Source organism: Cokeromyces recurvatus (assembly GCF_025118155.1).
Source record: "Cokeromyces recurvatus strain NRRL 2243 chromosome Unknown BX663scaffold_23, whole genome shotgun sequence".
NCBI lineage: Eukaryota > Fungi > Mucoromycota > Mucoromycetes > Mucorales > Mucoraceae > Cokeromyces > Cokeromyces recurvatus.
The window spans coordinates 137,946-150,130 of record NW_026251409.1 but is presented as its reverse complement, the minus strand read 5'-3'; the positions used below and the strand labels follow the sequence as shown (position 1 = coordinate 150,130).

The 12,185-nt window shown below is 31.1% G+C and overlaps 3 protein-coding genes across 3 annotated transcripts; 2 read left to right on the top strand and 1 right to left on the bottom strand.

Moving 5' to 3' along the window:
* Positions 1-1,183: 1,183 nt before the first annotated feature.
* On the top strand, positions 1,184-4,984 carry BX663DRAFT_532342 (uncharacterized protein; the record flags this gene model as incomplete). The annotated part of the gene is made up of 10 exons (XM_051530452.1): positions 1,184-1,834; positions 1,898-2,183; positions 2,286-2,663; positions 2,740-2,756; positions 2,846-2,941; positions 3,043-3,161; positions 3,222-3,726; positions 3,799-3,973; positions 4,073-4,228; positions 4,302-4,984. 10 exons carry the CDS (start codon positions 1,184-1,186, stop codon positions 4,982-4,984), a joined length of 3,066 nt encoding a protein of 1,021 aa, XP_051380411.1.
* A 1,042-nt stretch (positions 4,985-6,026) lies between these two features.
* BX663DRAFT_517510 (uncharacterized protein) lies at positions 6,027-7,367 on the top strand. Its single transcript, XM_051528736.1, has 3 exons — positions 6,027-6,693; positions 6,767-6,998; positions 7,178-7,367. Exons 1-3 carry the CDS (start codon positions 6,119-6,121, stop codon positions 7,289-7,291), a joined length of 921 nt encoding a protein of 306 aa, XP_051380410.1. The 5' UTR covers positions 6,027-6,118; the 3' UTR covers positions 7,292-7,367.
* Positions 7,368-7,534: 167 nt separating this feature from the next.
* Positions 7,535-11,729, bottom strand: BX663DRAFT_517504 (uncharacterized protein). Its single transcript, XM_051528735.1, has 10 exons — positions 11,508-11,729; positions 11,028-11,405; positions 10,896-10,956; positions 10,724-10,819; positions 10,488-10,646; positions 10,236-10,426; positions 8,626-10,168; positions 8,263-8,549; positions 8,059-8,200; positions 7,535-8,001 (listed from the first exon to the last, which is right to left on the bottom strand). Exons 1-10 carry the CDS (start codon positions 11,679-11,681, stop codon positions 7,661-7,663), a joined length of 3,372 nt encoding a protein of 1,123 aa, XP_051380409.1. The 5' UTR covers positions 11,682-11,729; the 3' UTR covers positions 7,535-7,660.
* Positions 11,730-12,185: the final 456 nt, after the last annotated feature.

Here is a 12,185-nt window from a genome sequence, read left to right as displayed (position 1 = left end):
AGAATGCAATGATTTAATTAATGCATGTCCTTGTCACCAATTATAATCATTCACAGTTAGATGTATACATGTCGTGTATTTTTATATATGCATATATATTTATCTTTTTATCGTTATTGCTGTTTAAGTGAATGACCGTCTTCTACGTGACTGGTTTTATTAGATTTCAACATATCTTTTCTTTTTTTAAAACTCAATTTAAGCTTTAAAAGCATAACTAATCATAAAATATGCTGCTATCATATTTTTTTTTTTCATTTGTGTTTGTTATTTCTGAAATGGACGCATCTGAACGACAGAAGTATACCCCCTCACACCTCCTGAGGGCGTACAAGCAACTGAAGAGACACTCCAGGCTGATCAGGCCCAGCCATTTCACGGCCGTGGAATAGCCGGTTGATGATCATAAAGAAAAAAAAAAAAGAAAAAAAAAGGGAATTTTACAATTTTTTGACCCCCTTTTTATACCTTTTTTTTCCCTTTTTTTAAGGAGTAAATTCATTCAAGGAGTAAATATTTTTATCCAATCAATTTGAACATATTACGTATGCATTCTTTTATTTATGAACATGTGCATCATATGCTTGAGAAAAAAACTTTTTAGTTATATATAAAAAAAAAAGTCGTTGACAAGACCGCTAATTAAGGGGTCAACTTAATAAGATATAATTGGTAAACAGGAATGGGTTCAACAGGAAACAAAGTATATAAAAGGAATGAATTCTTTATTACAAGAAAGAAAACTAACTAATAAAATGTATATGCTCAAAGAGAATGAATGTAAATAATTTCTTGACATTTCGTACATCTGAATGTGTAAATGATTTTATGCTAATATCTTAAGGAAAGAGTATGTATAATTTATACTTTAATAGCTTTTTTTTTCTTTTTTTTTTACTATAAAATATTGAATTCAGCTATAAACTGAAGGGCTTTCATTATGTAAATTCTTCAGGCATGATATGCTCATCATCTTCTTGTAGAGTTATTGTTTTAAAGAACCAGATTAGATAAAACATAAGATCTTTTCCTATTCCCTATTATGGATACGTAATAGATGGATTTAATCTTTGATAAAAAAAAATATGCATGTATAAAAAAAAACAAATACTGTAATGTGTTTGTGTGTGTGTGTTTTTTTTTTACCTTTTCCCACACATTTTTTTCCCTTCTTCTTTTAATAATGGCAAACATGATTCTTTCAGGAAGAAAGAATTTGTCTAATCAGCCACTATTGAATCCTAATGCATTAAACACATCTTATAGTCGGAAGCAGCAAAAAGTAAGATTAGTCCTCATTGCTTCAGTTTTATCATTCTTTGGAATTACTTGTGTTTATCTTTCCAAGTATTTACCTACTACAGCTACTTTGCAACAGGATTCAGTGACTACAAGCCATTTTTGGGATAATAATAACCCAACTATGACAAAAGTCGTGTCATCAGGTATTTCTTTAGCCTCTTTCGAACACGGTCTTGCTAAATGTCAATATAATAAAGAACAAGAGCAAAATAAAGCAAATACAAATATAAATCGTATTAGACATCGTAATCCTCGTGCTGTTCCTAATGCTCCTAATGTCTTGATTCGTAATGGTCATATCTGGCTCAAGGACCACTATTTAAAGAATGGCGATATTTATATTAAAGATGGATTGATTGCTGCTGTAGGAAAAAACTTGGATGTGCCTAAAGATACACGTATTATTGATGCGGGAAATCGTGTCATAACTCCAGGTCTTATTGATATGCATTCTCATTTAGCTGTTGATGCTATGGGTGGTTTATCAGCTAGTGATGATACAAATGAAATGACCACACCTACTACACCCTATGTAAGTATATAAATACATATACACGTAAATGCAATTTTATTTATTTATTTATTTAATTCTTAGGTTCGTGTCATTGATGCTTTGAATCCAACTGATCCTGGTATCAAGATAGTGGCTAGTGGAGGTATTACGACTTCATTGATATTACCAGGCTCTGGTAATTTGATGGGCGGTGAAGCTGCTGTAATTAAGCTGCGACCTACTTCTACTCTTTCTAATCAAGATATGTTGATTAGTGCTGGTGTTTCAGAAGAAGATAAAGAGTTTGTTTGGCGTTATATGAAAATGGCTTGCGGTGAGAACCCAAAGTCTTATTATGGAGGTACTCTGAATAAAATGCCTATGACACGTATGTATGCATAATTATAGATATATATATATATATGTATGTATGTATGTTTATTTTATTATATTCCATTTCACTCACTCACTCATCGTTATTTATACATAGGTCTTGGTGAAAATTATCTGTTTCGTCGTCGATTTGAAGAGGCACAAAAACTAATGCGAAAGCAAAATGATTGGTGTGATGCAGCTACTCAAATCTTGAAAACATTTCCTAAAAATAAGGCTATTAACGAAAATAAGATAACGCGATTAGCTGAACCCTATCCAGAAGAATTACGTTTAGAAAGTTTAGTAGCTCTTTTACGTAAACAAGTTAATTTAAATGTTCACTGTTATCTTCCTCATGACCTCGAAGCTATGGTTCGTCATTCAGTTGAATTTGATTTTGAAATTGCTGCCTTTCATCATGCTTTAAGTGCTTGGCAAGTACCTGATGTTATTAAACGTGCAAAAACAAATATAACAATTGCCACATTTGGCGGTAAATAGACAGGCATAAATGAGAAAAGAAAAATATCTAGTCTAACCTTTTTTTTATTATTATATGTTGAATGTAGATATGTGGGGTTATAAGGTATAAGACTGATGTATATATATATACATGCATGCAAATTAGAAAGTTAACTTTTCTCTCTCTCTCTCTTTTTGCTGTAATATATAAAGGCTGAAGCATGGGACCAAAATGTTCATGCTCCAAAGATTCTTGATAAGGCAGGAATTCCTGTTGCCTTTAAAAGTGATCACCCTGTAACAAATGCTGTAAAGTATCTATGTTATCTATCCATGATTCATGTTATATAGATAAGCTCTAAATTCTAACTGTTTATGATGGATAATTATATATACATATATGTATATAGCGAGATGTTTTATATGAAGCACAGAAAGCATATCATTATGGATTTGATGAACACAAAGCACTTGCATCCCTTACAACTGTTCCTGCTCATTCACTGAAGCTTGGACATCGTATTGGAAGGTAGGAAAGGGAAAAACAAAAGATGAAAATATATTAAATTTATATGATTCCTTTATGTAGTATTGAAGTTGGAAAGGATGCTGATATTGTCATTTGGGAACGACACCCCTTGCGTTTAGGAGCACGTCCTAAGCATGTTCTTATTGATGGTATTGAAATGAGCTTTAAAGAATCATGGACAAAAACAGTAACAGAGGAGGAAGATATCGTTTTAAAAGAAGATGAAGCATCGTCTACCGTTCATAATGAATATGAAAAAAAACGTCACCATTTACCTCCTTTTCCCAAAAACACAATGCATTTAGAAGATCATGGTTTAGATAACCCACTCTCGTTCCAAGATGCTTGCTCTCAAGGAACGGATACATTTGTGTTGCGTAATATCAGTGAAATTTATATGAATTCTAGTTTTACTTTACGTGCAAGTGATTATCATGGACAAGGACTTTATATGATTGTTGACAAGAATATAATTACATGTATTGGTATTCATTGTGATCGAGATCACTTTGATTGGCCAGTATCGAGTCCAGTCTTTGAAATGAGTGGCGCTGTGATTATTCCAGTAAGCATATATTCACTAAAATAATAATAATAATACTATTTGGATTGACATGACACAAAATAATTTTGAAAGGGTATTGTATCAATGGGTGTTCCTCTTGGATTAGTTGAAATACAATCTGAAGCAACAACACAAGATGGCTATGCTAAAAATGATATCTCTGATTCAGATTTATACAAGAAAATAACAAGGGCTGTAGATGGACTTAAACTAAATGGTTTACATCTTCAAAAAGCATTTAAAGCAGGTAACCTATTTTATATATAAAATATGGATAGGAAATATATGATATTCAATTGTACTCTTTTTGTCTTTTTTTCTTTCTTTTTTTTTTCACTTATTTCAGGTGTTACTACAGCTATTTCCCAGCCCATGGTGGATTCAGAACTGTTAGCAGGAATCTCAGTTGCGTTTCATACAGGTGTAGAAAATACTTTATTAGATACCGAAGATGGATTAATAAAAGAAGAAGCAGCTTTACACTTTGTTATTCAACATTCAGGTAAATAATAAGCTTCTCGAGATGTTGAACCTATTATATATACATATTTATTTATTTATTTTTTATTCAATAGGAACTATGCCCATTTCGAAGCAGATCGCAACTATTCGTCACTTGTTTATTTCGAATATAAATTCTGAGCCAAATCATAATGTATTTGCACGTGCAGCAAAAGGATTGATACCTGTAGTCGTTCAAGTGGATGATAAAGATGAAATAACATCTCTTTTATTGATGAAACAAAAAATTGCGTCAGAATATGGGTATGATTTGAAACTAGTTATTCTTGGAGGTTCTGAATCTTACCTTGTTGCAGAACATTTAGCTAGACTTGATGTTCCTGTCATTTTGATGCCAGCACGGTGTATGCCTACCACGTGGCAATCTCGATTTTGTTTGACAGGTCCACCTGTAACCCCTTATACGGGTTTAGATCTATTATTAAAGCGTGGTGTTCGAGTTGCATTAGGTAGTACAGATGTAGATAATGGAGATGCTCGTAATTTAATCTGGGAAGCAGGTTGGAATTTAGCACATAATCATGATTTCAGTTTACAAGATGCTGTAGGATTGATTACATGGAATGCTGCAGTCATCTTTGACTTGGAAAAAGAATATGGTATTGGTAACTTGAAAAAGGGAGGTAAAGCAAGCTTTGTTGCCTATAATCAATCACCCTTTGAATTTGGTACTCGTGTGTTGATGGTTTATGGAAGAGGTCATTCAGGACCCACTTGTTTTCCAAAACAAGTTTAAAAAAAAAACTCGCTAGTTTAATATCAAGTAAAATGAATCTTTCTCCACACTAAGTTTGTTGTATTCCCGTTCAACAAACTATATGCGGGGAAATTTTCAATCACAGAAACTGAAAAAGAAAATCATGCGAGTTCAACATGGTGTGTGTTTTTTCTTTGAAAAAAAATAAAAAAAAAATAAATAATACATATAATTGATACTGCAATGACAACAAAGATAAGCCTTATCAATTGAATAAGGTATATTAATCAAGCAAAAACTTTTCTAAAATGACTTGTGTTCAATTTATAGAATTATTCTCTTTATTTCAAGAGGTTCTTTATTGATACAGTACGTGGGTTGGCTGATGATGAGAATAGCCCTGAATTTTAAAACAATAAGAGATTGGATTGTCTTTGATTGGTTTATGCGCAAGGCTAATTGTTTAATCGATTGTTGTACAACGCGTCTTCCAATTTATGGATAATCGTTGGTAATAAATAATAATGGTAATAGTAGTAGTAGTAGTAGTACCTGCTATTATTAACCCTATTTTATTAATTTGGTATATTTACATATTAGGCAATTGACGGCAAATCATGGGAGAATAGGGTTGTTGTAAATATTGATTTTAAATTCAGATCAATAAAGTAATAGTCGTAATTATAGTAGTAGTAGTAGTAGTAGTAATATGTCACTCTTCCCTCCCATGTGATATATCTTTTATTTTAAACAAAGATACTATCATTTATTTAAATAGAATAAAAAAATATCATGCTTATTTTACCTCAACTGTTCCCTGTCCTTAATCCTTAATAATTTATCTTTATTTAAAAAAAAAAAAAAGACAAAGCCTTGTTTTGGCAACAGATCAAAATAGTTTTATTTTTTATGATTATAAATAAGAAATTAGAATGTATTCCGTGAAAATCCCGAGTCTGTTGTGTACACGCACATATATATACACACACACACATACACACACACACACATACACACACGCATACATGTACCTCCGCCTTTTTTATTTTAGTAAAAAAAAAAAAAAAAAAAAAAAAAAAGAAAAAGAAAAAGAAAAAAGAAAAGAGAATAATTTTATGTTCTTTTTATTTATTTATTTTCTTTTTTTTCAGCTTTCTTTTTTATATATAAAGAATGAGTCAATATTTATCAAATGAAGACTATTTTAATAAACAAAAGAATATAAAAGAGAATTCAACGTCTCTAATTTCAGTTTATGATTTACAAGATGTAATTCAACAATATCAATCACAACCCGAATTATTAAAATTAATATTAACAAGCAAAGTAGAAGAAGATAAACGTAGAGCAGAGGAAGCAAGATTACGTGCAAAGGAACTTGATTTTTATTTACACCATCATCGTCCTCCTCATTTAAATTTTATTTCAACAGAGAATGGAAAAGAAGAAGAAGAAGAAGGAAACGATTCATATCAAATAAGAAACAGTTCTTATAAAATCCTTCCTCATACAAAAAAGAAGATACACCAACAGGAATCTTCTTCGCCTTATATCATTCCTCAATCACATCCTATCTCTTCTCGTGTTGATATCGAGGACCGTTCTTCATTTTCTTCCATGTCCTCTTTATCTTCTGAAGAAGAAGACGACGACGAAGAAGAAGAAAACTATATTCTGGATCAACGTCGTAATTCTGCTGCTGCTGCCATGCTGGCCATGGGAGGAAATCTCTTTGAAGAAGAACAAAAGTAAGTAAAGGGTGCTTGCTTTTTTCTTTACTTTTTAATTCAATATACTAATAAACTATGTATTCATATAAAGTACAATTATCATGTCAGATCATACAACAACAGTAGTAGTAGATGAGAAACCTTTAACATCAAATAGCAACACGAAATCAAGACGTAGAAGGGAAATGCAAGCTATCACAAAAATTGTAGAAACAAGAGAATTTCCTTACATTGATAATTATTTTTGGAAAAATAATGGAAACACAGTACAGAAGAAGACGGGTTGTAAAAGTATCTATTATAAATGTTCAAACAGTAACAAAGTAAGTAAGCCATAATGATGATAATAGCAATAAAAAAAAAAACGGGATTCGACGGGTGAAATTGGGGGTTCACGAGTTTGCCCGAATTATTCATGACATATGAATTTCATACAATATTCACACGTTTCTTCTTTCTCCTTCTCTTTCTCTTTTTCTTTTATTATTATTATTATTATTAGGGTTGTTCTGTAAATAAAACTGTGATTGCTCGGCCTAATGGTGAATATCTTATTAAATATAGAGGCTCCCATTTACTAGAATGTGGTAGAGTAGAAAGAATTCGTGATTTGTAATAGTAAAGAAAGAAAAAGCAACTTCTCATATACCATCATCTAAAATAAAATAAAAAAAATGTGACTCATAAAAATAGACTATTCTTCTGTATTATACATTATTTATTCTCTTTAAATATAATAACGAACTTTCCCTCTCCTTCCTTTCAATCTATAAGATCAAAATATATAAAAACATAGATATTCATTTTTATATTCATAAGCAAAACTATTTATAAATCAAGACAAGGAAAGAGAGAGAGAGAGAGAGAAAGAGAAAGAGTTGAAAATGACCGTATTATATATAAATATATATATGTGTATATATACATATATATATATGGATATGGATATGGATATGGATATTGTAGAATGAGAAAATCGCTCTTTCTATAGTGTAGGAGTAGAAATAGCATTAGCAACAGCTGAAGTAGTAGAGTTAGGCGTGGGATTTAAAGGTGATGATTGCTGTTGTTGTTGTTGCTGGTAATGTGGATAACGATATAAGGATGTTGGATGAGAGTCTTTCTGTAGAGGAGAAGAATGAATAGATGTAAAAGATTCATGACTCTCCATACGTCGTGGCGGTGAAGGCATGGATCCTCCAGGTTGATGATATCTCATATTTAATTGTTTAGGCACATAATCTGAATTTGGATGTTTATTGGTATAAGGTAAAAACTGAGGTTGTGCATAGATAGAGGTAGGTGGATGATGACGACCATCTGTCACTGTACAATCATATAATTTAAAACCTTCTTTCGTCATTTGACTAGTTGAATACATACTAGATTTAGAGGATACTGCACTACTATGTGTATTCATATTATGCTTCACTGTTTGTTCTACTCGTTTAAAGAATTCTTTAGGCGACATATCAACATCGTTTAAATTGGGATCTTCTAAAAATATTTCTAAATCATCTGGCACCTTTATAAACGAGTTAAAAACTGAAATGAAATACAACAAAAAAAAAAAAAGGTCTTCCTTACTAAACAAAATTCTTCATAAGATTCTAATAAAACTTCAATAACTCGAATTGCTGCAAATGAGTCATCCTTTAAAGGATCTTTTGAGTTAGCTGTTAAAATATTAGGTGCAATAACTCGTGCTAAATTTGGAATATCCATACGACTACCAACATCACCTGTAACATGAGAAAAGGATGCAACCCATCTTAAGAATACAAACAAAACTTCCATAGTGGCTCGATTACATCTAGGTAATATGCAACATACAAGATGTAAAGCTCTTTTTCTTTCTAAAGAATTTTCAATTCCTATTTACATTGAATTCAATACAAGTAAAACTTTATAACAGCTACTCTTTTTCTTTTTTTTTTTTTTTTCACTTACTTTCAGCACATAGAAATAAAGGATGAAGTTTATGAGTTAATAATGGGTCGGGTAAATCACGAAGAAATTTTTTTAATAAAGCAGCTACTTGAATAGCACTTTCTTGAGTCAAATCCACTTCATTAGGATTTCGATCTAAAGCATCTGAAAGCTCTTTTAGACGTCGAATATTACCATTCTTTCTAAAGACACCCTCGGCTGTCATATCCATTTGTCGCATAGCAGTAATTGCATCATCTACAAAAGCAGCTAATTTTATTGGAGAATGCCCTGAACCTAAATTGGATTCAACTCCTGTTCTCTCTGTTAAAATGTCAAGTGGGACACCAAATGTACCTTCCTCTTTTGCTTTAGTCACATGATTCTTTTGCTTTTTAAAGGGTGTAAAAAATTTGCCCCAGATAGATCCCTTTTTAGTCTCGATTAGATTTAAAAGCTCACTTGAAGAAAAGGAGGATTTAACATATTGTTCAATATGAACAACGGCTACATAACGAATAATCATATATTGTAAAGCTGATAGTTCTGAAAGATAAATACGAGGACGACCTGAGGCAGTAGTAGGGATATGAATTGAATGAGATAAATGGGCTATCATTTGTTTCTTAGAGGCTACAGCTGCGGCTGCTAATTGTGGTAAATCATCTAAACCAACACTACGCGTTGCTTTATGACGTGTTACATGATTCGGATTTGGAGGTAAATCTGGTAAATCTTTTTGGTGGTCAATACGACGTTGTAAACTATCTAATCGAACAGGTGGGATAGAAGAAGATTGTGTTTGGGTTCGAAGTGATGCTGTCAGATCTGCATTACCGAGAATAGTTGAGCGTTTATTTGCCATTTTAAAGGATCGTGATATTTTTCTTTCTAAATGAGTTGTAGAAGAAGATACGGTACTCCTAGCATCCATAATTTCTGTAGGATAAATATCCACATTATTTAACTTATCTTCTGGTATTAAAGTCAATTGCTTTTCTGCTGACGGTGATAATTGGATATTTGTACTTGTATCTTTTAAAAGATGTTGACTTGGTTTTAATTTAGTCGAATAATCTACTGAAGAGAGTTGGGCATCTAAATCATTAGGAGAAAAGAAAAGAATGAGAGAGAGAACGAAAGAGAGAGAGAGTAGTCTGTTACCTGTTATTTGCAATAAGTTACAAAGTCGACTTAAAGCAACTCGTAAAAGGAAACTATATTGAGTTAATTTAGTGATATATTCAAATGGTATTGCGTCCTTTGCAGATAACCCAGAACATTGAATACAATGAAGAGTACAAGAAGCTGAGTTAAAAATAGCACCTTCATTTATAGATAATGAACAAGAGCATTGTTGACATTTGAAACAATGCATATGCCACCTATAATCTCCACTTCGTATACATTGATCTTCAATTGTATTTTTACATAATTGACAATAATCCGTATTCTTTGCTTTAATTAAACGTTGACAATCACGACTTCGCCTTTCCTTTCCAGGTATTTCCATCAATTTAGCTAATAAACGAGAAACAACGACAGGCTTCCCAACTATAATTTCCTATAAATAGAACTTTTAAATTGAATATGACATTGGTTCAATTAAGATAGATAAAAAGATCGTTTACCAGACGTAAAGCAGATGTCAATGCTAACCGTATTAAAATTTTTAGATAATGGGCTAGACCTGTCACTAAGGATAATAATTCTTGAGTAATTCCTAATTTTTTCATTTCCATATCGCCTGTTCTAGATAATAAAGAAAAGAAGTTGATAATTTTCTTGCAAAGCATTTTAGCCTCTCTTGTATATTTAAATTCTAACAATTCACAAGTCAGTACACATATTGTAACTTTCTTTTTTTTTTCGATATATTTTACCCGTTTGATTATATTCTTCATATGTACAATGGATTTTGTCTATTCCAGCAAATAATGCCTCTACATGCACTAAAAATCTTTCTGATAAACAGATGCTCTCGATATATGCTCCATTAGAAACATGAAGTAACATTTCGGATATACAAACAGCAGATGATTCTTTATTCAAGGAGAGAAAAAAAAATGGATTAATTAATATGGATTAAACAAGCTTATATAGAAACTAGATTGTTTACCTTCAAATGCTGATAAAACTGACCAAATACTTATCACTTTTTCTTCCATATCTTTTTGAACTTGAAATAATGCTGATGGCTCTAGCAGCTTGTAATCTTATTCAAATTTAAACATAAACAATATATACATTTTTTTTTAAAAAAAAAAAAAACCTATGTATTCCTTTATTACCTTTTGTAGCTATAGAATCGCTGTCTTTTAGAGAAGGATGAGCTACTTTGACATTCCAAAACTATGCAAAGAAGGGAAAAGATGAATAACGATGAACATGATAGTATTGTATATATTTAGACATGTATTCACCTTTTGAATCATATAACATTCTGGATGCCAATGATCTACTACATCATTTCTTTCAATTTCAACATATTGTTTCAAAATAGCCATGTCACAACCAACACAAGATACGGCAAATTGAGTTGAATAATGAAAATGACAATAAACGTTTGAGTTATGTTCATAATATGAATCTTCAGGTCCAAATACAGTAGAGCACTCACTACAAGTAAAATGATCCGTATGATATTTTTTATCGAGCGCAATTATATATGTTCCACGCAAAGGCTCATTACATTGTGCACATAAAAGCCCAAGTCTTTTAAAATAGTCTGTTTCACATAAAGGTCGTCCTGGTTCAGTAGGGTGAGGTAAATATCTTGAAGCAACTGGTGTATTACAATCCTATTTATACATGTGTATTTTCTAATCAATGCCTAGGGTACATTTATTTTATTTTATTTTCTTTTTCTTTTCTTTTTTTTTTTTCTTTCTTTTATTTTTTACCCAACAAGTAAAACAATCTGGATGAAACGCACCGTCTAATGCTCTAACAAGCTGATCGCCCAGAGGCAATTCGCATTTCAAACAAGTAATGGCATGGTTAATTATTGGAGTAGAGGTTGCATTAGATGTAAATGAGGTTGGTGCAGAAGTTAAATTTGCTAATTCTTGACTCATGGTATATATATATGTATATATATATATGTATGTATGTATGTATGTATGTATGTATGTATGTATGTATGTATGTATGTATGTAAGTAAAGGTACGTTTATATATATTTATAGTAGGTATATAGTATGTGCTTATTTGTATATAAATATGTATATATTATATATTCTATATGTATATATATAAATATGTGTGTGTGTGTGTATATATGTGTGTATATATGTGTATATTATATATATATTTATATATATATGTATATGTATATGATATTTCTATGTACTAAGAGCTTAATTTAAATGCTTTCATACACTAACAAAAAAAATAAAATAAAAATAAAATAAAAGTAAAAATAAAATAAATAAAAATAAAATAAAAATAAATAAAAATAAAGAGAAAAATGAAGGGGGGAAAATAGATATATTTTTATAAAAAAAAAAAAAAAAAAAAAAAAAGGAGGGGAAAATAGAAAAATATTACAGAAGAAAGCCCTTAAATCAAGCAAAATAGTT

Bases quoted from the DNA above. Each gene is read 5' to 3' on its own strand.
- BX663DRAFT_517504 (XM_051528735.1), bottom strand. From the start codon at position 11,681: ATGAGTCAAGAATTAGCAAATTTAACTTCTGCACCAACCTCATTTACA. The intron at 10,820-10,895 runs GTAATAAAGGAA...AATTTGAATAAG, and splicing joins CGATTCTATAGCTACAAAAG to ATTACAAGCTGCTAGAGCCA. The intron at 10,427-10,487 runs GTAAAATATATC...GTGAATTGTTAG, and splicing joins TGAAGAATATAATCAAACGG to AATTTAAATATACAAGAGAG.
- BX663DRAFT_517510 (XM_051528736.1), top strand. From the start codon at position 6,119: ATGAGTCAATATTTATCAAATGAAGACTATTTTAATAAACAAAAGAAT. The intron at 6,694-6,766 runs GTAAGTAAAGGG...ATTCATATAAAG, and splicing joins CTCTTTGAAGAAGAACAAAA to TACAATTATCATGTCAGATC. The intron at 6,999-7,177 runs GTAAGTAAGCCA...TATTATTATTAG, and splicing joins AATGTTCAAACAGTAACAAA to GGTTGTTCTGTAAATAAAAC.